Genomic DNA, 23,566 nt, shown 5'->3' on the forward strand with positions numbered 1-23,566 from the left:
TATTCTGTGATGGGAACACCTTGGAGGGGTGTGGGCAAGGAGAGTTCTGGTCATGGACTGAAATTTGAAATCAACACTTGGGCTCTTATGATACACATTTTACCCTTTTTAAGACTCAGAGAGGTCAAGGGACATTTCCAGGGTTACACAGCTGCCGTGGAGCCAGTGCTCTGTCCTGCCCACCCATCAGCTCCCACGAGTCTGCAGTCAAGCCCTTCCTACTGGGCTCTCCTTTTATTTTGGGGACCCATTCCGCGCTCTGAAGTAGGTGATGTCACTGGGACCAATGCCTGCCTCTCCCACTCATGTGAGCTCTGGCAGGGCAGGACCTTGCTGTTCTTGTCCCCTGATGTGGAGACGCCCAATATATGTTGGCTATTAGTAATACTGCAATCATCTGTTTGCTTTTAAAACCCATCCTCTAAATCTCTATGCTGCTGATGAACGGAATCCAATTCCACCCACCCCTGGTTCCTTGACCTTTCCACGGGCCCGTGATGCCAGCGGTGAGTCAGTGAGGAGTCAGGCCTTGGAGCTGGGGCCATGGCAACACTGAGGAGTGGGCACGTCGGGCACAGCTCAGCACCCATCCCCCACAGACTACAATGACTGCCCATCCAGCCCTGAGCGAGGCGGGGCAGTGATCCTGACTGGGGTGGCAGAACGGGGGTTCTGGTTCCCCAGGAAGTTTTTCTCCAAATGGCCACTGGGTGACAGCACTTCCCCAGGAATATGAGGCGGTTCAGTTCAGTTCAGTTGCTCAATCGTGTCCCACTCCACGGACTGCAGTACGCCAGGCCTCCCTGTCCATCACCAACTCCCGGAGCTTGTTCAAACTCTTGTCCATCGAGTTGGTGATGCCATCCAACCATTTCCTCCTCTGTTGTCCCTTTTTCCTCCTCCAATGGAGTTGTTGGGGGTAGGCTTTTCCCCGATTGAATCTGAGGCTCAGAACTTGAAAAACAGAATCATGGAGGAGATCTAGGCCCAGAGAGGACTTGCCTTGAGTCACACCGCTTTCAGTGGCCGGGCTGGGCCAGGGGTCACCCACCTACCTGGATGATCTCTGGAATAGCAGGAGAGGGACAGGGAGTTCCCGTCCTCTGGGCAGGACTTGGCGGTGGTCTCATCACGCCTGTCACTGCGCTCACTTGCCTGTCTCCCCCGCCACACTGTGATTCTCTGAGAGTGGGGGACTGTGCCTTGCACCCCCTGCCGCCTGCACCAGCTATGTCCTCTGCCTGGGTCACTCTCCCACTTTTCTCCACCTGGGTCCCGCCAGCATCTCCTTCAGCACTCAGCTGTCAGTTCCTCCAGGAACCCTTCACTGGCCTTTGGCCAGGGCAGAAGCCCCTCTAGATGGCGAGGCCCGCAGGGTAGGGATTGGTGGTGTAGCTGAATAGACCCACCCTAAGGATGTACAGACAGTCCATTCTGAGCCTGTGACATGGTGGTCCTCAAACTGCAGGAGGCACTGAAGCCACCCACAGAGCTTTGTGAAAATGCAGCCTTCAGGGTCCCCTCTTCCCTGGGGACAGAGCCTGGGAGCCTGTATATGACATATTTCCCAGGCGAGTCTGATGCAGGGGTCTGAGCAACCTTCTGAAGGAGTTGGGCAAAATGATCATGAGGAAAAACAATAAAAACCTCTGATGTCTGTGCCAAGTGAATCACTCCTAAGGCATTTTCAAGCTCGTTTCTTGCTTTTTCATCTTCATTGCTTCTATCTCGGGTGGGGGGGTCATCATCCCCATTCCCCAGGCATCGTCTCAGAGCCAAAGGTTGGTGTGCCTGAGAACTCCAAGCTCAGAAACCACAGACTCAGATGTGAGTTGGGACCATCTTGGGCTGGGAGAGCTGTGGTCTGTGGTAAAGCTTCTGTGTGTGGATGCTGCTGCTTGTTAAAAACACACATTTCAAATGCAGGACCTAGACTCAATCTGGCGATTCCAGCCCTGTGGAGGAAGCTTGGCCACTGCCACCATCCAGGTTCAGGCCCTTCTCATCGCTCTCCCTCTCTGCCCATCCCAGCCTTCTCCTACAGGGCCCAAAGAACACCCCATCTCATAGGAAAAACCACAGCTACGATTATGGCACGTCGCCTGCAGCCAAGTGCTGTGCCAGGCTCTGTGGGAGATACAGAGAAGGACAAGATCTGCCCCCAGGGACTTCCTGTCCAGCTGGAAAGACAAGAAGTGCTTACTATGGCGATGGAACAAGGTACTCACACTTTCTTTCCGTTCAAATGAATTCGTGGTCCCACCCTGACCCCATGGATTGGCTGGAACAGGCTCCCAAGCTGCATGGTCAGACCCAGGAGAGCCATCCACTGATAAATAAAAAGTGAATCATTGTATTTTCACATGAACATGTATTACAAATCACCCTGATTTTCTTTTTCAAGTTTGTCACAGTGACACCTGTTGTTGGCTTCTTGGCATCCTATGGAAGGGGGGATGTGCCAGGGACAATAAAGTCAGGACAGAAAAGGAACTCAGGAAGAAGAGACATAGGGAGAAGAAGTTTCTGGTTTGTCAAGACAGGAACCCTAAGCCCCAATTTTAAAGGAGAATAGAACTCCCCAGGCAAAATTCAAACATGTGATAAGTGAATTAACACAGAATTGACTCAGGGAAGCCATGAAGGGATTTCACAAGATGACACACAGTTAATTGCCAAGTGAATGATCCAAATAACAACTGTTTCAGGGGCTCAGAAAAAGAGATAAGATCTGTGAGCCAGGACTGTCTGGTAAGGCTGTCTGCAACAGGTGGATTAGAGCTAGGCCTGGGAGACAGGGAAGTCGAGGAAGAAAAGAGAGGAGGCTGGGCATTTTGTCCTCCCTTGGGAAGAGGGACTGGAGTGGGCTGGCCAGGGGCGGGGTGGGGGCTCAAGAGACTTGAGTGACATCTGTGTCATGCGAATTGTTTCCAAAGCACTCACATCGGTTTCTCCTTTAAAAAAATATTTATTTTTCTCTATTTGGCTGCATACGGTCTTAGTTGTGGCACATGGGATCTAGTTCCCTGACCAGGGATTGAACTCAGGCCCCCTATATTGGGAGTGCAGAGTCTTAGCCACTGGACCACCAGGGTATTCCCTGTTTCTCCTTTTTATCTTGACCTTACAAGCACTTTTGGGAGAACCACTGTCCCCAGTCTACAGTCTGAACTCAGAGTCGGGCAGTGACTTGCCCAAGATCCCCCAGCTTCAAGATGGCAGCATCTGGGAATGAGCTAGGGCTACTGTGAGGTGGAAGAGCCACAATCCACATTAAATAATCTGGCTTTGGAGACTGCTGATTTTTAGAATAGAAATTCTGGCCTGCAAATAGGACTTGGAAATACCAGCCCTAGCTCTGCTACCAACCACCTGGGAGACAAGGGGCAGTGTCTCTCTGAGCCTCAGTTTCCTTACCTGCACAATGTAGCTGACAGTACTTGCTCTTCTCTCATAGGATCAAGGTGAACTTTGAAATCCTGTGAAAGTAATCTTAATGGCGGAGCCAAGGGTACATGGAAAAGTTGTTGCTATTGTGTTACTCTGCACAACTGCCAACACTCATAGCTCCTGAAGGAGAGGGTGGGGCTCCCATCAGGGCATAGGATATGTGGATAATCCTTTCTGCATCTCTCCTTCCTCCACTGCCCCTGGAGGAATCTGGACCGGCCTGGTCCCATGCTTCCTGGATGAGGCAGATGCTAGGGCTGGGGCTCTGGGAGTCCCAACCCCTCCAGGGAACTTACTATACACAATGCTGCAGCAGAGGTTGGTGGGGAGAGGAGATTTGGACTTGTCGGCTGCGAAGCACTGATGGCATTTTCAGAACCTCAGGTACACAAGGGCTGTGACCTTCCGTGTGATCCCAAGGGGGCAGCTCCTCAGGACTAAGGAAGGAGAGGGAGTGTGAGGCGTCTTTTACTAAATATCATAGAAAGCATCTGGCCCGGTGCTTTTAGTTTGCATTTGGAGAAAGGAGGTTTGTAAAGGGAAAGGAAGGGAATCCAATCTGTCCGTAGCAGAGCCACTGACCAGAGATGTGCAGGTGTTAGAAGGCGCTGGACTAGGGGGCAGGCGTCTCAGGGTTGAGATCTGGATCTTATTGCAACTGTAGAAGGCTCTGGACAAAATCTCTTCCCCTTACTGGCACTTAGTTTCCTGGCCTGCAAAACTCAGATTAGATTGGCATCTCGAAGGATCCTTCCAGCCAGGACAGTCATTCTAGTTGAGGAGTCACAGCACCCTAACACGGGGTGCTGAAAATGTCAAAGGGAACCTGTCGAGGTTTGTAGTCCACTGAATTTCGCTGGAGGTCTCCCCGCCTGAGGATGCGGCCGTTGCCACGGCAACCAGCCAGGCGTCTTGGTCCCCTGCGTCCCGCTAAGGAAGCTGGGAAGAACCCTGCCCTTACCAAGATGGCGGCGGCCATAGGGCAAGGGGCGGGGTTGAGCGCCGTCGGCCTCTCCAGACCTTTACTCTGTTTCCGCTTTTTCATGCTAAGGGGGAGCTTCCGTCAATACTTATTCTCTTTCCTGGTTCTGGGAGCCCTGGGAGGCTGGGAGGGAAGGTTTGCTTGCAGGGATCGCGGCAAATACCCAGGGCAGGAAGGCGGGACTTCCGCGTCCCGTCGGAAGTGACGCGACAGTCGCGGCCGCGGACAGGTGGAACGGCAGGTGCGTTCAGGTGCCAGCCTGGCCCGGACCCGTCTGTGGGACTGACGCTTCCGGTGAGCTACAGAGGCAGCTTCTGAGGGCCTGGAGACCCGTGGGGCGGGCTCTGGGATCTGAGCCCCCAGCCCTGGCCTGGAGTCCCCCTCTGTACCTAGTAAGAATCACTTACCCACCCCCCACCCCGGGACAATCCCCCATCGTCCGGAGGGGAGGAGGAGGGCCTGGCTCTCGCTGATAGCCGGGGTTGGGGTTGGTATTTAGGCACTTTGGTTTCCTAAGCCCTGCCCTCTTTTCTCATCCCGATCCAGTTCCCCATTCCCCTGCCGAGCTGGGCAGTTAGCCAGCCCACTGAAACTCTCGGAACCATGTTTGCAGACTTGGATTATGACATCGAGGAGGATAAACTGTGAGTATGTTGTTACCCCAAGTCCCACGAGTGCAGGAACCCCAGATCCCCCTAAATCCCTGGACTTTCGAGTTCCACAGACCCTTGCTTCTCAGCGTAAGCTTAGAAGCTGCAGTGAATCCTGCCCTTCCAGAAGCTCACCATCTGTAGGAGGCTGTGGACATATTGAAGTATAATTGCAATTCAGGGCCACAAGGGCCCTGATGGAGAATGACATGGCTACAAGGAGAACCCAGCCAGCTGAGCAGTGCCTCTGCTAGGGTATTCAGGGAAGGCGTCACAGAAGAGGTGGCAATTGAGCTAGGTTTTGAAGGATGAATAAGAATTTCATAAATACACCTTCCTTCCCAGCATAAATGATTAGTAGGGCAGACTTTTTAAAAATTAAGTTAGTTTTCTTGTTAGAATTGGAGAAGGAAATGGCAGCCCACTCCAGTATTCTTGCCTGGAGAATCCCATAGACAGAGGAGCCTGGCAGGCTACAGTCCATGGGGTTGCAACGAGTCGGACATGACTGAGCAACTTCACTTTCTTTCTTTCTGTCACAGAATTGAGCTAGGTTTTGAAGGATGGATAGGAATATCATAAACATACCTTCCTTCCCAACATAAATGATTAGTGGGAGAGATTTTCAAAAATTAAGTTAGTCTCCTTATTAGAATGTATCCTCCCTCAGAGCAAGGACTGAATGCAGTGCCTTTCTGTGTCCTCAGCACTGACGGTGCTCAACATCAGCAGGTTGTTAGCAAATGTTTGTCGAGTGAAGGAGAGAATAAATGAGAGTATTTGCCATAAAACATAAATAAGTGCTAATGTATGGTGAAAATTGAGAGGTAATTGAGTATAACAATTGAGAGATGTGTGATGCATAGGTTAACAGGAGAAGGCTTCCTGGAGGTGGTGGCCTGTGATTTATGTAGCTGAGAAGGTGACAAGAATAGTCTGACTCAACTCTTAGAGGGAGAATGAAGAACAGGGATAGGGACCTATTTTTTTGAGTACTTACTCTTGGCTGAGTTGGTGTTAAGTGGCTTCCATGTACTTTTAAAATGGCCATTTTTTAAAATCAAATGATTTTATGAATGAGGAAACTGAGATGCAGAGAGGGTGACTTGCTTATTCGAGACACACAGCTGATAAATGGCCAAGTTGGGGTTTAATCCTCCATTAGCATGCATCCAAGAGCTCTGCGGTGTTCCAGCACAAAATGACAAAATGCTGTCTTTTCGGCCAAATGAGAAAGAGCTTCCCTCGGTAGCACGTGCAGCACTGGGAGGCTCTTGGGGGTTTTGGAGGGCCTGCCTCCACCCCCATCTCCTCCAGTCATTCTTTGTCCAGGACACTCAACTGCACGTGCTTCTCTTTCCAGCGGAATCCCTACTGTGCCTGGGAAGGTGACCCTGCAGAAGGATGCTCAGAACCTGATCGGGATCAGCATTGGAGGAGGAGCCCAGTACTGTCCCTGCCTGTATATTGTTCAGGTATTGAGTGCTTTGGAGGCAGGAGGGAGGTGCTGGAGGGGGCGAGCCACCTCCCTACTTGGACATGACAAAGGTTCATTCCTCCACTCTGTAAAGCTGGCTCTTTATTCTCTTCAGAGGGGCTTCCCTGAATACCCCCTCTCAGTAGGTCTGCCCTTGTTTTTCTGTCATTTCAATCTGTTTTTTTTCCTTCTCAGCAGTTACCACCATCTGTACTCTCATGGATTTGCTCACTAATTCTGTATCTAGCCACTTTTCCAGACTCTCTGCACTATGAAGGCAGGATCCCAGTTTGCTTGTTCACTGCAGTCAGCATCTCGTACAATGCCTGGCAAATAGTGGACCTTCAGTAACAGTGTTGCCAATGAATCAACAAAACCATCAACCTTTAGTACTAACACAAGTGTGAAGCATAGTAGAAAGCCTAAAAGACTATGAATGGCCTGAGTTTAAATGCAAGCTTCCCTGCTTATTAACTTGTTTACCTTTCTGGGCCTCAGTTTTGTTACCTGGAAATTGGGGATGTAAAATGCGTAGGTCTGAGGATCTTTGGGTTGCTGTGAAGAATGAACTCAACGATGACATCCCGCAGTTTCTGGCCCTTAAGCAGCACTCCCTCAATGGCAGCTGTTACTATTTTTATGACCGTTCACTCTCCCAGATGATCTGCCAGCGGCACTTTACAAGTTTGTGGTCCTTATCGCACAGGAGCTGTCCTGGTGATGTTCTGTCATCTGTGATTCGCAAGTGGGGACTGGCCTCCTTTACTGTGGGGCTGGTCAGAGTCAGTGATCTCTCTAGTCTTGGAAGGAAGCTTGCTCCCGTAGACATCAACTTGACCTGGACTCTGCTCTATTCTAACCTTCTCAGCTAAGTAGCCATTGGTGGCAGATGAGAAACATCAGTCTCTCTGAGGATCTTGCAAAAGAGTCACTTCTAAGGCCTTGAAGATGGAGATTCCCTGGATCTGGTCTTGCCCACTCAGAATGTGGCCTTTACAAGCCCTTTGGCCTCCTCTGACCCAGGAGGTGTTGGGGAGGCCTCCCCCAGGCCTGACCTCCTCGAAATCTGCCTGTTCGGCCTCCTGTGCCACCTTCCCCTCCATCCCCGCCCCCTGCTGAGGGCCAGGTTTGTCCTTAGTGTGAACTGTGATTATAAATAGTAGAATTGATTTTTTCAAAATTCAGTTTTATTTTTAATCAAAGACTCTCTGACTTGCTTTTAACAAGTCAAGAGTACTAAAAGGCCAATGTCAAATAAGCAATTCCCTGCTCTACCCCATCTTGCCGCCCTTCCCCCTCCCCAGGCCTGCCTCCACCCAATCCCAGAAGCAACACTGCTTCCCACCCTTTTAGCTGTAGATTCAGGTTGGAGGTCCCATTTTTTCTCAGTAAGATGCTTATCCCGTTACTTCTTGATCTGTCCCTTGTAAACATCTATCAGCTTCTCTCAGCCAAGGAGACAAGAATTTAACTTTCTTCCCAAACCACTGTTTCCTCCCACTCCATCTTCCTAGCACGGTGACCTTGTCAGTTTTGATCCAGTCTGTGTCAGTGCAATAGGTTTCATGTTTGGGGACTATTTCCTCAGGGCCTGGCCAGGGTATCTTGCAGACACTAGAGTTAAAGCAAGAAAACAGAGGCCCTCCTCTCCACCTCACCCAGAGAGCTCAGAGCACAGTAAGGTGCATTCTAGGTACCGAGCTTAATGGTCTTCTGTGTACTTTTTCAAAAAATATTTTTATTATGGTGAAATTCACGTAGCATACAATAGTGGTTTTAAAGTATAACCACTCAGTGCTATTTTAGTGCGCTCATGGAATACAGCTACCATCTCTGGTTTCAGAACTGTCTCATCACCCAGACAACCACCCGTGCCCTTGAGTGATCATGTCACGTTGACGTTCATTCACGTTGCAGCCCATTTCAGTACTTCCTTCTTTTCATGGCTGAAGAGCATCCCACGGGATGGATAGACCACCACTTGTTTACCCACTCATCTGTTCATGGACATTTGTGTTGTTTGTACCTTTTGGATGTTGCGAATAACACTGCTATAAACATTCATGTCCAGTTTCTGTGTGGACATATGTTTCCATTTCTTTTGGATATAAATCTGGAGCGGAATTTCTAGGTCATATGCTAACTCTGTGTTTAATTTTTTGAGAAAGCCTGTGATTCTTTTCTTAACTCAATCTTCTTTTTTTAAAACAAGTAATTTCTTTTTTTTTCCATTTGCATTCTCCTTGTGTTTTCAGTACATTTACCGCAAACATTTCCCATCATCTTTCTGTCCTCCACCGCTGGTCTTTCCTCTTTGAACGACCCCTTCCCTCTCCTCTAGTGGACTGGATTCCCTCATCTCCAGGATCCCTCTTTCTTGGCTTACTTCCCCACGTTGGTGGAGCATGTTTCCTGTAGCTTTCCGAGAAAGGCTGCTAGGGCGGTCAATTTTTTGAGAACTTGTGTCTCCGTAAGGGTCTCGTTCTGTTTTTTGTGGTTGTTATTCTCATATTCATTTCAGTTGACACGTGAGTGGGTCAAATTCAAGAATGAACATCAAGGTTGAAAATAATTTTCACTTAGAAATTGGCTGGTGTCATTTCATTGTCTTTTTGCCATCAGCATAGTTGTCCTGTCTGGTGATGCCAGTCTTACTTGTGAGCCTTTATTTGCAGTAACGTGTTTTACTGTTGGCCCATGAGAACTCCTGGGCACTTCTCTTCATCCCTGGCATTCTGAAGCATCGTGACGACGGCTCTTGGCGTGATCCTTTCTCTGTCTGTCGAGCTGGAACCTCAAGGGGCAGGTTCATTGGAAACCCCATGTCTTTCTCTTCTGCATCTCACATATTATCCATGATGCTGTCCTGCTTTCTGTTCTCGCTTTTGGACTCCTGTTGGTTAAACTCTGAGCTTCCTATTGGTTAAACACTGGGCTTCCTGTTGGTTAAACTCTGGGCTTCCTATTGGTTAGACTCTGGGCTTCCTATTGGTTAGACTCTGGGCTTCCTCCATTGATCTTTTAGTATTCCTTTTCTTGTTTTCTGACCATCTCTTTTTTGCTTCCCACTGCTTGGTTTCCAAAGTTCCTTTGGCATTCTCCATTTCAATTATGTTTTGTGTTTTCCTATTTCCGAAATGATCCTTTTACATCATCGTGTTCTTGTTTTTCAGGTCTCTGTGAGGATGTTAATTGCAGTTTTCTTTTTATTTTCATATTATATAAGATGAATATATCTGAAATATGTTTATATTATATAAATATTTCATGTTACATAAATATTAGAATATTTCATATTATTCCATTTATTTTCATAATCTTTCATATGGTTGCCCCTGTTTTGTTCCTGTTTCCTGTGGTTCTTTTTTCTATTTAAATGTTTTGGTGTTTTTCACATGGGACACTTTTTCAAGGGCCCAGTACTCCCCGCCTGTCTTTGTATCTAAGAGCGAGCCCTCACAGTCACGACGGGTCTCACAGTTCTGTGTGGTGGCAGAGTCAGCTGGTGGGTTCCGCTGCGGGGCGTCAGCCAGTCTTCCAGCGCCCACAGAGAGAGGCCTTTCCTGCGGAGCTGTTGGGTGGGGGGGGGCCCTGGGGTGGGGCCCCCCGCCAGGCTCCTGAGGCTCCAGGCTCCAGGTAAGCCTGGCTGCCGGTGTTTTGGGGCCCCACAGGGACTATGGGGCTGTGGGACTCAGCACACACTTTTGTCGCCTGCTCATCCTGAGTGTCTCCCCCTGTCTCTGTCCTTTTAACAGACACATTCAGCCACATTGAGCCAGTGAGCACAGAACCCCCTGGATGGGGTCACTTGGGGAGAAGGGGCTCGTGTGTGTGAGGGCCCTTGCTCCTTGGGGACTGCAGTGAGGTTGCAGGAATTGATCAGTGGTGCTCTGGCACCCAGTCAGCTCCGAGCAGCGTTGTTGGAAAATCTAAACAAATGACTTTGGAGGAACAAAGCCTCCAGTGGGTGTGTAAGGTTGGGTGCAGTTGATATCAGAAAAGGGACGTCTTATCAGTCACATTTACTTCCTGCCCTCCTTCCCTTTCCCCCAAGAAGGTGGGTCATTCATATCTGGCTGTTGGGGTGTTCTCTCGCCTTGCCCTTCTCCTCGCCACGTAAGGGACAGAGTAGAGACCAGGACAGGGCTGGTGCTGGTTGGGGTGGAGGGCATGCCCGCCTGCGCCAGCCTTCTTCCCAGCTTTCCTTTCCTCCCGTCCATCCCCTTCCACACCCACAGGTGTTTGACAACACACCCGCCGCACTGGATGGCACTGTGGCAGCTGGCGATGAGATCACAGGGGTCAATGGCAGGTCAATCAAAGGGAAGACTAAGGTGGAGGTGGCAAAGATGATTCAGGAAGTGAAGGTAAGGCGGCGGCGGCGGCGGCGGCGGGCACACGCGCCCTTTTGAGACCCCAGCCTGCCCGAGGCCTCGGCGGGCCTGCAGGGGGCCTGGCCCTCACCTAGCTCCCTCCTCGGCACCTCGGGATCTGTCACATCCCAGCCCCTCCAGTGTCCCCCGGGTTCATTTGGGAGATGCTGACTACCTCCAGGACTTGTGCTGGGCCCTGGTGAGACAGTGGGCACCACGACTCAAAGGTCCTGCCCTCGAGCTCCCAGGGGAGCTGCCAGACTCAGAACCACACCTCGGGGTGAGCCAGCGTGTCCCCAGTCAGGGCTGGAGCTGAAGCTAGAAGTCCATGGTGCACCTGCCCGGGTCAGTAGATACCCAGGAAGCGTCCTCTGAGCCATGCTGGGCCCAAGAGGGTGTGAGAGGGAAAAAGGCACCCCACCTACCGTTCCCTGCAGGAACCTGCAGTCCTGTGGGTCCTCCTGGTCTCACACATCACCCCGGGGACCCCTCTGGGCACCAGGGCAGCTCCGTGTCCAGCTGCTGGCGTCCTGTTCAGCAGGCCAGACTGCACTGCCTGTTTCCTGCTTCCCCCGCCCTGCTCTAGGCCAAGTCCTCTCCCTACAGAGCCCCTCTCTCCTGCCACGCCCAAAAGCATGCAGCCCTTCTGCCATGTTTTTGGAGATTTTTGCTGCTGGCAGCTATTGCAAAACCAAAACAGTGAAGGTGCAAAGCCGCAGGATGATTTAACGCTCTGAGAGTCAAGCATCCGGCTGCCCGCTGAGCTCGGTCGAGTGTTTGGGCTCCCTCACCCCATCCAGCCAGACCTCTCCTCACTTCCCTCCCATCCTCTGTGTCTTAAAGGCCTGGTACCAGCATCCCTGACAGTCCGTCTTCTTACCTTAGCCCCGGACCCACGGCTTCCACTCTCTCCCCTTTGTTCTCCTCTCCTGCTCCGCCTGGTGTGGAGTTTACTGCCCTGGGCATTTCCTGTTGGGCAGAGGAGCGCATCATGGGAGGTGGTGGGCCATGTTTCATTCTGATATGGAGCTGGGGTCCGTGTGCCCCCCCCCTCTGGATCCCTTTTCTCATTTCCCCTGTCTCTACCCACCAGAACCCTCCTTGTCCTCCCGAGCCTGTCTCACGCCAGCCTCTCACATTACCCATGAGAATAGGAGCTCTTGGCAGGTGCGCATGGCCTTGCCATTGCCTGGGGACTCCCCAGCCCCCACGTTTGGCAGACATCTGGGCACCCATCTCACCAGTGCCCTGCAGGAGGGAAGGAGCTGCTTGTGGTCGCACGGCTGGAGCAGAGCCCAGATCTGGTCCCACCTTGGTGCTCCTTCCTCCCCTACAGCCGTGCTCTGTGGCGGCCCTGAGCACCCTGCCAGGCAGCCTTCTGCACGCTCCCACCCCCCGACTCATGGCCTCAGTTCACTCTAGTTTCCCTTCAGGATGCAGCTTTAAAATTCTGTTTTGTATCTGAATGAATTCAGCCCCCAGCTCAAGGGTCTTAGGATCTCAAGCATGAGACTGACCACGGTGGCCTCACGTGGTCAGGGCAGCCTTCTCGAGGGAGGCCGGCTATTTCTCGTCCAGTCACTGGACTGCGATTGGTGTAATTCCGCGAATTGCATCGGCCTCTCCTGCTGGCCTCGGGCTCTGGGGGGCTGCAGCCACCCTCTCACCTGCTCCCCAGCACCCCAGCACCTGACACAGAGAAAGTGCTCGGACGTGTTTGTGGGGCGAATGGCAGGACTCCTGAGAAGGGGGCTAGTTTAGAAGATCCTCTCAGAGGACAGGAAAGTGGCCTGGCAGAGGTCTGCACTGTGGCCGTGGCATGGGGGAGGGCAGGGGCACGCAGTGTCACAGACCGCCCGGCTGTGAGCTCTGTGACCCCAGGGACCCTGTCTGCCCTGTCCCTGCCGATTTTCTGGGGCCTGGTGGGTGGAGAGAGGAGGAGGAACCCTTTCCCCGTGCTCAGGATTCTTTGATGACCACAGATACCAGGGCAAACAGGCCTACTCAGAGAAGGGGCTGGGGCCCAGGGGCTCCATCACAGCTCTGCTGTCCTCTTCCAGGGGGAGGTGACCATCCACTACAACAAGCTGCAGGCGGACCCCAAGCAGGGCATGTCCCTGGACATTGGTAAGCTGTGCCGGGGCAGTGGCGTCCAGGGGCTCTGCAAGCCCCCGTTCTGTCTCCTTGTGACAGTGCATCAGTGGTCACGTGGCTGTGCCCTCTGACCCTCCGACCAAGCCAATCCAAAGCAGCTGGGAGGACCCAGGGGTGCTCCCCGGAACCCGTCTCTGGTTTCTCCCTGCCTAATGGTTCACTCCCCTACCTCCCTCGACCGCCTGCTCTGGTGCCTGCATGCCGTAGGGCAGCCCTCCAGCTCACTAGGCCCAGTCCCTCACCACTCTGAAAGGGGAGGGCAGCCCAGCCCTGCCTGGTACCGCCTGCCCACCTGCACACCCCACTCAACCCTGGCCTCTTCTGCCCACCTGCTGCCAGAAAGCCTTAGGGTCTGGATAGGCCCTCAGGTTCGGGGCAGAGGGCAGTCCTGCTGCCCACAGCATGCCCTGGGACATATTACCTCCTGCTCGGGGGCTGGGCCTTGGCTCTGTAGATGCTTCCAGGCTCAGGAGCCAGATGGGAGCTTCGAGGTCCTCTGGACCAGCCACCTCACTGCACACCAGAGCCCGGGACCCAGGGAGGCACTGTGCCCCCAGGTGAAAGCCCACCCAGATCTCTTGGCGCTGGGGCCCAGCACCCTTTCCCTCCACCCTTGGGCCACAGTTGCCTTCTGGTTTTTAAGGAAAGAGGCCAGTGTCAGGCCTAGGCAGCTCTGGACTTCAGTGGGAGTCGATAGCCACTTTGAGTGCCAGACCCTCAATTAAGTGCCTTACATACTTATTGTTTCCAGGCTCCCAACACCTCTCTCAAGTAGAGAGTGAAAAGGGCAGGGAGCCCAGAAAGCCCATAACCCCCCGCCAGGACCCTCCCTACTTCATAGTCACCCCCACCCCAAACCCCAGTTCCGGCCCTGCTGTTGCTCCCAGTGAGTCGTGATGGAGCAGGATTGGCCCTGGGGGCCCAGACTCCACCTCATGAGTCCTTTCTCACCTGGTCCCAGTGCTGAAGAAGGTGAAGCATCGGCTGGTCGAGAACATGAGCTCGGGGACGGCAGATGCTCTGGGTCTGAGCCGGGCCATCCTGTGCAATGGTGAGCCCCCTTCTCCCAGCCCCACCACTGGTCCCAGGGGACTCAGGCCCAGGCCTCCGGGGCTCGGGTGCCACGGCTGCCCACCAGACCTGTATGTGTCCCGCTGGCCTGGGCCAGGCCTCTGCTGGTGGGGCCAATACTCACCATCTCTCTGCCTCCCTGGAGGCCTCCCCAAGCTCCCACAGATCACCCACAGTGCACAGTGAAGGCCTCTTACAGCCCGTGTCCCCCCGCTTTCCAGCAGGGGTTCACAGATAGGCCCAAGTCACAGATGAGAGACTCCTGGTGGGCAGGTGCCTCCTGCCAAGCTCCCCAAGCTGGTGCCTTCGCCACTGCCCCCCAGGTGCTCTCACACAGCCAGGCCTCCCCCACCCCAGCCCCAGTTCTACCCTGTGCCCTCTCGTCACCCCAGCACGTCCCGGCTGCTCCCGGGCTGCTTACCCGGCCCCCCGCCTCTCTCCAGGAGGTGGTGCTGCTGCCCAGCAATTCCTGCTCAGACCTGGAGGTGGCTGTGCTCGCCTCCCGCAGCGGGAAAACTGAGTACATGCACATTCACACCCACACATGCCTGTGCACACACAACTCTCTCCCCACACGCTCACACCCACCCATGCGTGTGCACACGCGCTCTCCCCGGGGGGTGGGGGGAACCAGTGAAACACGCAGTCCCGCTCCCGCCGTCACCAGCCCAAGTTTATAAATAGCAGCAGCTCTGCTGTGTACGTGTGGGGACAGATATAAATACCAATATAAATTGTAGGCTCAGCTGGGCGCACTGGGCTTTATTGGCTGGGACATCGGGGGTGGGGTCTGAGCTTGTTCCAGAGGGTGTACAAAAGTGGCGGCTGCTATTTCCAGCTTCTTGGTGCCTATAAATCCCTGTTACTGTAGTTACCATGCGTCGAGATGAAATTAGAACTGGTTGTTGTGTTTTTTCCCCCCCAAACCTTGCAATTTCCCCAGCCTTAAATAGGGTTTCTAAAATTGAAGCTGTCATGATGTCCCATGACCCAGCTAAAAACAACAGCACGGCGCTTACGTGGCTCCTTCACTGCCAGGCTGGCCGGGCGCCAGGGTGCTGGGGCGCTGGGGCCTGGAGGCCAGCCCAGTGGCTGAAGCCTCTGAAGACCTCTAAGGAGCGCCCCACCAACCCCTAGAACCCAAACCCTCCTCCCTGACAGCCTGACACACACTGCATTCTCTGCCCAGATTTAAGAATCCAGACCTGGCTTCTACAACCCTTCCTCTCCTCCCACTCAGAAAACCCTGGCCCAGGTCAGCACAGGAAACTGAGGGGGCAGAGGGCACTCTGGCCTGCACAGCCCTCGCTGCGCACCTTTAGGCAAGTTGCTTTACCTGTCTGAACCTTGGTTTTCCCTATAAGATGGGGGAAGTAATCTGCCCCAAAAAGCTCATGTGGAGAAAGGACTGAGCTGGGTGGGGGGCTCCAGTGAGGCCAGGCTCTGTCTTAGGAGGCCCTGGGCCAGGCAGCCACCAGCATGGACCCTGCCCCACACTTGCTGCCCGTGCTCCTGGTGGGGAGGTGGGTGTGGGCCTCACCCTTATCAGAGTGGAGGAGGGTGGTGATCACTGCTGGCCGGAGCCCCGCCCCACCCTGATCTGGAATGCAGCCCCGGCCCTGGTCATCCACTTGTTCCTATCTTGAGCCCTGGAGGTGAGGCAGCTGCCCCCATCCCTCACCTGGCAGCCCTTACTGCCCCTGCCAGCCATGGCCTGGCCACTATCACCGCTAGACCAGGAGCCTGGAAAGCACCACTCAGATTTCATTCACCAAGGTCATTCCCTGGCCCAACACGGGGTCTGGCACATAGTGGGTGCAGGATAAACACCTGTGAAGCCAGTGAAGACGATCGCCAAGGCCCACTCCAGTGCAAGCTCTTCCTCAAAGCCCTTCCTGCCTTTCTCTCCCCTCCCAGATTGCTGTCCCTTCTGAGCTGCCAGGTGGTGGCGGGCTGCCTTGAGCCTACCTTAAGAGTTACTGTCAGGCATCCCGTCTCTCCCACTTGTCTCTGACTGCCTTGCTTCCTAGCCGTTGGCAGGGCGTGTGTTGGAAGTTCTGGCCAGGTCCTTGACTGCTAGGCAGGGGCTTGCCTTCCACCGGCCTTGGGCAGCTACCCTTGGGCATGGCCTTGGGGAGGGCCCAATCCAGTTTTCACTCCTCACTTCTGGAAGCACCCGCATCCTTGTCACCATGTCCCAGCCTCCTGGGGTGGTGCTTATCACAGCCTCCTGAGGGTCGCCCTGCTGTCCCGCCTTGTCTGGGTATAGTGGGCTCGTCACAAAACACCTGCGAGCCCAGCCGCCCTGAGGTGCCCAGTCCCCATCCCTGGGACCCTGTCCTGTTCTGTTCCTGGTTCTTTGGGGGCCACCTCGCCTCTCCCAAGCCTGGCTCCAGTGATCCCTGGGTCTCTCCCCTCACCCCTGGCTCTCTGATCCCCACAGATGGGCTCGTCAAGAGGCTGGAGGAGCTGGAGCGGACCGCCGAGCTGTATAAAGGTGGGCAGGCACACCCTCCCGCCAGCAGCCCTGGGTGGGTGGGGTACTGCACCAGAAGTGCCTGGCCCGGGTTCTCCCCGAGGTGGAGCTCTGGAGCCCTGCTGTAAACGTGATGGCAGTGAGGGGCAGGGTGCCAGCCACACAATTCTAGGACCGTAGTCATTAAAAATTCTTAAGAAAATCTAAAGACCTGCTTTTTCTGATTATAAAAGTAACATGTGCCCATAAAAAAGAACGGCACACGTAAACCGAGTGAGAAAAGCCTGAACCTCAAGGACAGTGTGGGCCTCGGGTGGGGTGGGGGTTTGGAGGCCGTGTCCTGGACCAATGTCATCCCCACCGTGTGGTCCTGTCCCTCTCATTTTGGGTCTTTCCCACAGGGATGACAGAACACACCAAGAACCTCCTCCGGGCCTTTTACGAGCTGTCACAGACGCACCGGGGTAAGGATGCCCTGATCCTGCTACATGACCCTGGAAAAAACCCTGCACTCTGGGCTCAGCACCTCCCTACACCCCACGGGGAGGGTGAGGGCGAACTTCTCTCTGGGGCCTTTCTGCTGCCCAAGCTCAAGCAGACCCTGCAGCATCTGACCTCATGTCAGATTTGGGGGTGTGATGGTGATGGGGCCAGCGGGGAGCCTCTCGACCAGCTAAGCTTCTGTGGGGTGCAGAAGATCCCCGTGCAGGCTCTGTCCTGTCTATACTGCTGCTTACAATGTACAAGGCCTTTTCTTATTCCCGATCATGTTTCCTACACGTTTGTTAGCTTCAGTTAATCCCATTTTACAGCTGGGAAGACAAAGCCCAGGTAGAAGAAGCAGTAACCCAGCTCCTTAGGTGCAGGGTTGGCCTTAGGACCAGATTCCTAGACTAGTACTCTGCTCCCAGACAGTTTCACCTACTCCACTTTGACCCTGTCTTCCTCGCATGGTCTGGTCACTTCAGGAACCAGGTCAGCTCCTTGGATGTAGACCCACCTTCCTTGGGGGTACAGGTCCAGCTCTTAGGGGTGTAGATCCACCTTTCTTGAGGTTTAGACCCACCTCCCTGGGATGTAGACCACCAGCAGACCTCAACCTCCGACCCACCACGCCCCCCACCATGCTTCTCCCCAACAAATCCCTGGCTTCTCCGTTAAGGGGTCAAGTAAAGGGGTCAAGTAGGGGCGGCCTTCAGAACAAACTTGTCACGCAGCCTTTGGGGACGTGTTCTCTGTGATCGGGGTGCGGGAGCCCCAGCCCGCTGCGAGTGAGGCTTTTGTGAAGTTCGCCGATGCCCACCGCAGCATCGAGAAGTTTGGCATCCGGCTCCTGAAGACGATCAAGCCGGTAGGTCACGTGGAGCGTGCGTGGGTCCGTAGGTGAGCGGGGAGGAGCAGTGTGGCCAGCGGAGTGTCTTGTTCTGGAGGCGGAGCACCTAGGGGCTGGTTTGGGGGTGGGCTGCTACAGCTGACCGTGGCTGAGTCCTTCTTCCTCCACGACCTCAGCACTGACCTCCAGGCTGGTTTCCGGCCCTGGCCCCACCAGAGTTACAACTTGCCCTTGGCCTGGGCTGTCTCCTCCTCGGAATGGACAGGGCAGTCGGGGATCTCCCCTCGGCTCTGACACCTGAGTCCACTAGAAGGGTGGACGCACCAGTGCCACTCCTTGTCGCCCTCTCCAGCCTTCACCCGCCCTTGCCCAGGGGGCCTGAGCGTCCACCCCACCTCCCCTTCCAGATGCTGGCAGACCTGAACACGTACCTCAACAAAGCCATCCCGGACACTCGCCTCACCATCAAGAAGTACCTGGACGTGAAGTTCGAGTACCTGGTAAGTGGGCCCCGGCCTCCTGGGGGGGCGGTGGTGTGGGCCCGGCCTGCTGGGGTCAGAGCCCACCTGGAGGTTTGTTCCTCTTCAGTCGGCCGCTTGACGGCCAACGGGTCAGGGCCAGGACCTTGGTGACACCTGACTGGGGGCGTGGCGCCAGGGCCCTAGGGAGGTGTTCGGGGCTCAGGCAGCAGCCTAGGCCCTGCCTTGACTCTTCAGAGGAGATCTGGGGTGGGTGGCGCCCTTGCTCGGGACCCACTCTGACCCCATGGGAATTTTCTTCAGTCACCCTTTAACAGTGGATCAGTCTAGCTCACTGGTTGTAACATGGATTTTCATGAGTCTTATGATCAAATGGTAATTCTGCGGTCAAAGGAGTTGAGGAAAAATACTCCACTGAGCAGGCCCACCCAGGTCCTTTGCTTCAGGACTTGTCAGAGCCTTCGATAGACCCATGTGTAACGTGGGTCTTCAGGGGCTTCCTCAAGTTCTTTGGATCCTGAATCCTTTAGCCCAGAGCATCTGTTGGGACTTGGGTGTAAACGCTGGGCTCTCGGGCCCTTTCCATCGTCCCTGATGAGTGCCCTCACCACCCTGAGCCTCCAGGGCAAGGGCCAGCCTCTCCCCACACGTCTCAGCTCTTTCCAGCTCAGGGTGTGCAGGGCCCACAAGGCCTGGCACGGCTGCTCCTCTGGGTGGCCGAGGGCTCCAGGGGGGCATGGGAGGAACTGGGGCCATCAGGGTGCGCGCCCAGGTGGTGCAGCCCCCCTGACAGCCTGGCCTCACCCGCCCCACAGTCCTACTGCCTGAAGGTCAAGGAGATGGACGACGAGGAGTACAGCTGCATTGTGAGTGGGGTGGGGGAGCACGGCCCTGGTCCTGGAGTGGCTCGGGGTGCACACGCCTCTCCCTGCCTGCCTCACAGAGCCCCAAGAGCGTCCTGGGCCTGCCAGGGACACGGGGTGGGGCGGGCCTGCCCAGGAGAGGCCTGGGGACTTGGCCAGGCTCCTGTTTGTGCAGATCTGGGGGCTGTCCTTCCGTCCCTCCCTGTGGCCTCTGCAGGCCTCCCAAGTGCTGGCCATTTTTGCCGTGGAACCATCCCCACTGCCTGCTCCCAGACCAGCTGCCCTCTAGACTTGGTGAGGCTCCTGCAGGAAAAAAAAAATGCCCTTCCTCTCACTCCTGAGAGCTGGGTTTTTTTCACTTGCTACTTTGTAATATTTTTGATAGCAGGGTCCATCTGTGACTCAACACTCATTTAATGTGGCAAGAGTCTGGGGTTTTTTTTTGTTCTTGTTTTCACAAAGCTATCCCTAAGCACTTCTAGCAACTGCAGGCGTCTCAGAAACGGGGAACGGTGGCAGCTTTGAAAAGTGCCGTGTGGTGGGGGGGTTGCGAACTGGCGGGTTCTCTGCAGCCTCTCTGCCGCCACCCCCCGACCCCTGCCGCCTGCCCAGGGTCCCTGACGTGCTTCCCCCGGGCCCAGGCCCTCGGGGAACCCCTGTACCGCGTGAGCACAGGCAACTACGAGTACCGCCTGATCCTGCGCTGCCGTCAGGAGGCCCGCGCCCGCTTCTCCCAGATGCGCAAAGACGTGTTGGAAAAGATGGAGCTGCTCGACCAGAAGCATGGTGAGGGGCTGCGAGGCCCCCCGACACCATCCTCCTCCCCATTTCAGAGAGGTCCAGCACTCACCCGAGCTCCCAGGGACAGCCCGTGGCAGACTGACTCTGAGTCAGACCCGAGATGGGAGCGTCCCAGAGCCTGGCCAGGGTGGGACTGGCCGTGTCCCGTGGACTCCTTGGGGTGTAGTCCCACCATCCCCAAGCCCTACCCCACCCTGGCAGTTCTCTTCTACTCCCTGAACTGGGAGCGGGGAGGCCTGGGTACTGTGCAGGGCTGGGCAGCCCTGGCTGGCCTGGCCCCCTCCGAGGGTGCCAGGGGGCAGTGAGGTGCATGAAAGGGAAGCCCAAGGGTGGCGGAGTCGGTGGGGCCCTGTGTGCAGGCAGCCTGGCCCACCGGCGCTGTCTGCTGCCCCTCGCGCCCCAGTCCAGGACATCGTGTTCCAGCTGCAGCGCTTCGTGTCCACCATGTCCAAGTACTACAACGACTGCTACTCGGTGCTGCGTGGCGCCGACGTCTTCCCCATCGAGGTGGACCTGGCTCACACCACGCTGGCCTACGGCCTCAGCCAGGACGAGTTCACGGACGGCGAGGACGAGGAGGATGAAGACGAGGAGGACACGGCAGCCGGGGAGCCGCCCAGGGATTCGCGAGGGGCTGCCGGGCCCCTGGACAAGGGCGGGAGCTGGTGTAACTCCTGAGTGCCCCCTCGGGGTGTGGGTCCGGGGGGCAGGGTGAGCGGGAGGACGCAGCTCGGGAGCGGGGGCAGGGCCGCCGCACGACAGGGTGTGCAGCGCATAAAGGCCTGCTGGCTTGGGGCGCGTGCCTCCCTGCTGCTCTGTCCTGCACGGCGAACCCGGGTTGCCCGCCCAGGATGAGCTCTGGGGCCGTGGCCTGGGCCCTCGGCCCTGGCCCCCTCCCTCTCCACCCCTCACCTCCACCCCCAGCTCCCCAGCCAGCCAGAGAGCTTAGTCTCCCGACCTACCTTAGGAAGGAGAGAGAGGGCAGAAAGGAAGAGGGGTCAGAGGTGGCAGGATTCCAGGATTCGTTGCTCGTGGGCACCTCCGCCGGCCCCACCCCGAGCCTGCCAGGAGTCGGGGGGCCCGCGGGTGGCCAGCCGAGCTGGGGCCAGCGTTGCACCCTCGCCTCTCTTTAGGCTGGCCCCACCCCCGTCCACACTCACCTCGGCAGCCTTTATTTATTTTATTCCCCTGGCTCAGCCACTTCCCTGGGGAGGCCTGGGCACTGGGCCTGTATTGAATAAACACAAACCCAGATGGAGCCAGGCTCTTTGCAGTGGCCTCAGACCCTCTCTCCCCTCGATGTCCCCTCTTCTGCTGCCCTGATCACGGAGAGGGGCAACACCATTGGAGAGGGGCTCACCAACATTGCCATTATGGCACTGACTCCTCACAGCAGTTCTTTGGATGAACACTGCTGTCCCCATGTACAGATGGGAAACTGAGGCCAAGAAGAGACTTGCTCAAGGCCCCTTGGTGTATGGGGAAGAAGTGAGATTTGGACTCAGAGCTGTCAAGTTCAGAAGACTCCACTTTCCCCACTGCCTCCCAGGCTTTCTGCTCTGTGGAGCCTTTTATATCCTCTCTCCTCTGTGACCCTTGAACTAAACCTTTATTTGGGAAAAGACGGGACAGATACTGGGTCAGGCAGATCCAAGGCCCCAAATGAGGAGAGAGTTAAGGGTGCCTTGGCCATCCCAGGCCACCTGTTCTGCCAGGGCCAAAGGGGAGGGACCCAGTGGGTGGTGCCACGCTAGTACTCCATGTCTTTGCTTCTCCTGGACAGCTCTGGCCCACACCTATGATCCTAGTGGGATTATTCATAGTGACCCTTGTCACCATCAGTGTGTCCCTGTTTGGAAAATGAAATTTGTGCTCATCCGGAGAACAGGAGGGGTGCAAGAGGCTGTGAGAGGTGGGTAGAGCCCACAGTGGCCAAGGAGGGGGTGGTTTCCTGCTTATTAGGTTTGCATGTGTGGGTCTCGGGCAGAGATGCCAATGGGATCCTCAGGCAGGATTGGGAGCTTGGAGAGGGGGGCCAGCTGTCACTGTGTGTGCTCCCTTCGAGCCATCAGACTGCATCACCTCTCTGAAGGGTCAGCCAGCAGGGAGGCCAAGGGCACAGACGAGCTGGCAGCCTAGGTTTGAGGCACAGCTCCTGTGACCCTGAGCTACCTCCTAACCTCCTGGGCCTCAGTTTCCCTACCTGTGAGTGTGGCTAGTGAGGGTACCTTCCTCCTTGGGTCCTTAGGAGGATGAGTTAACCTTTGTGAAGAGCACAGCATGGTGCCTGGCACAGTCGGGTCTATATTCATTAAATAAGATGTAGTCACCGCTCTAGTGGCTCGGGGAAACCGCAGACACAGTGTCAGTCGGCCGGGTATGTGCTGGGGTTTTCCCGGGGCATGGATGGAAAATGAGACCAGTGGGGAGGGCTCACCAGGGGGATGGGTTCTCCTGCGGAGTGTGGATGAATGGAGTCATAGGCCCTGGTCACCTGATTTGGAGGGAGGGAAGCAAAAAAAGGGGTGTCCCATTTGTGGGAAAAGGGTGAACATGTAAGGGAAAATACATCCCTAAACCTTCCTAGTCAGGGTGAGACCTGGAGCTCCCCGCACTGGACTCCCTGTACCACTGACTGGGCGGATGGGGGGGACTTCCCTAGCGGTTCAGTGGTTAAGAATCCACCTTGCAATGCAGACGGCCACGGCCGGGGTTCAGTCCCTGGTCAGGGAACTAGGATCCCACTGTGCTGTGGAACAACTAACCCCACAAGCCCGCAGCTGCTGAGCCCCTGCAGCACCACTGGAGAGCTGGTGCGCCACAGCCAGCAAAGATCTGGCGTGATGCAAGGAAGACCCCCACCTCCGACAACTAAGACCCAACCGCAGTCAAGTTAAAAAAAAGAGTGCCATTGAGGAGCTCTCTCTAGGACTCCTGGGAAGCTGGGGAAGGGAGGCCAGCAGCCATGTGTCCACAGGGACACGTGTCCAGAGCAAAGGCCCCAGGAAACCCGAGTTTATCCCCTAGAGAGAGGAGGCCGGGTCTCTAGAGAGAGGGTCCCTTTTAGAAAGGTGAGGGGGCAAGGTAGGTGCCATCCCTCGACCCTCAGCCCCAGCTCTCCCAGCCACAAGATGGAGTTATGGAGCCACATAAGCTTGCCTACACACAGGGGAGCCGGGATCCAGCCCCGGCCCACTGCTCTGGGACGTGTGCGCCCGTTCTCTGCCTTGGGCCCCTCCAGTGGCACTTGCTGGCCGGGCTTCAGTGCGCAGGGCCGGGATCGAGGACACCTTCCCCTGCCATCCTCCACCTCTGCCACTCCATCCCCAGTGCCCGCCAGCTCCCATCAGAGGCCCCCGGGGGAGAACCTCTCAGACTCCCTCCTGGCCCCCCGCCCCCCACCCCCAGGGAGCAGCCAGAGATGCAGAAACAGAACTCTTTGTCAGCTCAGTTTTAT

The 23,566-nt window shown here is 55.6% G+C and overlaps 1 protein-coding gene and 1 long non-coding RNA gene across 5 annotated transcripts; one reads left to right on the forward strand and one right to left on the reverse strand.

Moving 5' to 3' along the window:
* Positions 1-4,632: 4,632 nt before the first annotated feature.
* Positions 4,633-21,367, forward strand: PICK1 (protein interacting with PRKCA 1). 3 transcript variants are annotated; one of them, XM_027968098.2, is made up of 13 exons: positions 4,633-4,824; positions 4,979-5,076; positions 6,446-6,557; positions 10,798-10,926; positions 12,993-13,059; positions 14,048-14,137; positions 16,601-16,654; positions 17,035-17,097; positions 17,851-17,984; positions 18,374-18,466; positions 19,261-19,311; positions 19,950-20,094; positions 20,513-21,367. In XM_027968098.2, exons 2-13 carry the CDS (start codon positions 5,036-5,038, stop codon positions 20,785-20,787), a joined length of 1,254 nt encoding a protein of 417 aa, XP_027823899.1. In that variant the 5' UTR covers positions 4,633-4,824; positions 4,979-5,035; the 3' UTR covers positions 20,788-21,367. The 3 variants fall into 3 exon arrangements, with proteins under 3 accessions (XP_027823899.1, XP_027823900.1, XP_027823901.1); XM_027968099.2 differs by having other exon boundaries at positions 4,633-4,726; XM_027968100.2 differs by having other exon boundaries at positions 4,633-4,673.
* Positions 8,775-17,897, reverse strand: LOC114114079 (uncharacterized). 2 transcript variants are annotated; one of them, XR_003588938.3, is made up of 3 exons: positions 14,579-14,772; positions 11,813-11,901; positions 8,775-9,795 (listed from the first exon to the last, which is right to left on the reverse strand). It is a non-coding gene; the product is annotated as an uncharacterized LOC114114079 (long non-coding RNA). The 2 variants fall into 2 exon arrangements; XR_006059479.2 differs by lacking the exon at positions 14,579-14,772 and adding an exon at positions 16,126-17,897 and having other exon boundaries at positions 8,775-11,901.
* Positions 21,368-23,566: the final 2,199 nt, after the last annotated feature.

The sequence above is a fragment of the Ovis aries genome, chromosome 3 (genome assembly GCF_016772045.2).
Source record: "Ovis aries strain OAR_USU_Benz2616 breed Rambouillet chromosome 3, ARS-UI_Ramb_v3.0, whole genome shotgun sequence".
NCBI classification, from domain to species: Eukaryota; Metazoa; Chordata; class Mammalia; order Artiodactyla; family Bovidae; genus Ovis; species Ovis aries.

Excerpts from the sequence above, each read along its gene's own strand:
- PICK1 (XM_027968098.2), top strand. The coding sequence starts at position 5,036 with ATGTTTGCAGACTTGGATTATGACATCGAGGAGGATAAACT. Across the intron at positions 16,655-17,034 it reads GACCGCCGAGCTGTATAAAG|GGATGACAGAACACACCAAG; the intron begins GTGGGCAGGCAC and ends TCTTTCCCACAG. Across the intron at positions 17,985-18,373 it reads TCCTGAAGACGATCAAGCCG|ATGCTGGCAGACCTGAACAC; the intron begins GTAGGTCACGTG and ends CTCCCCTTCCAG.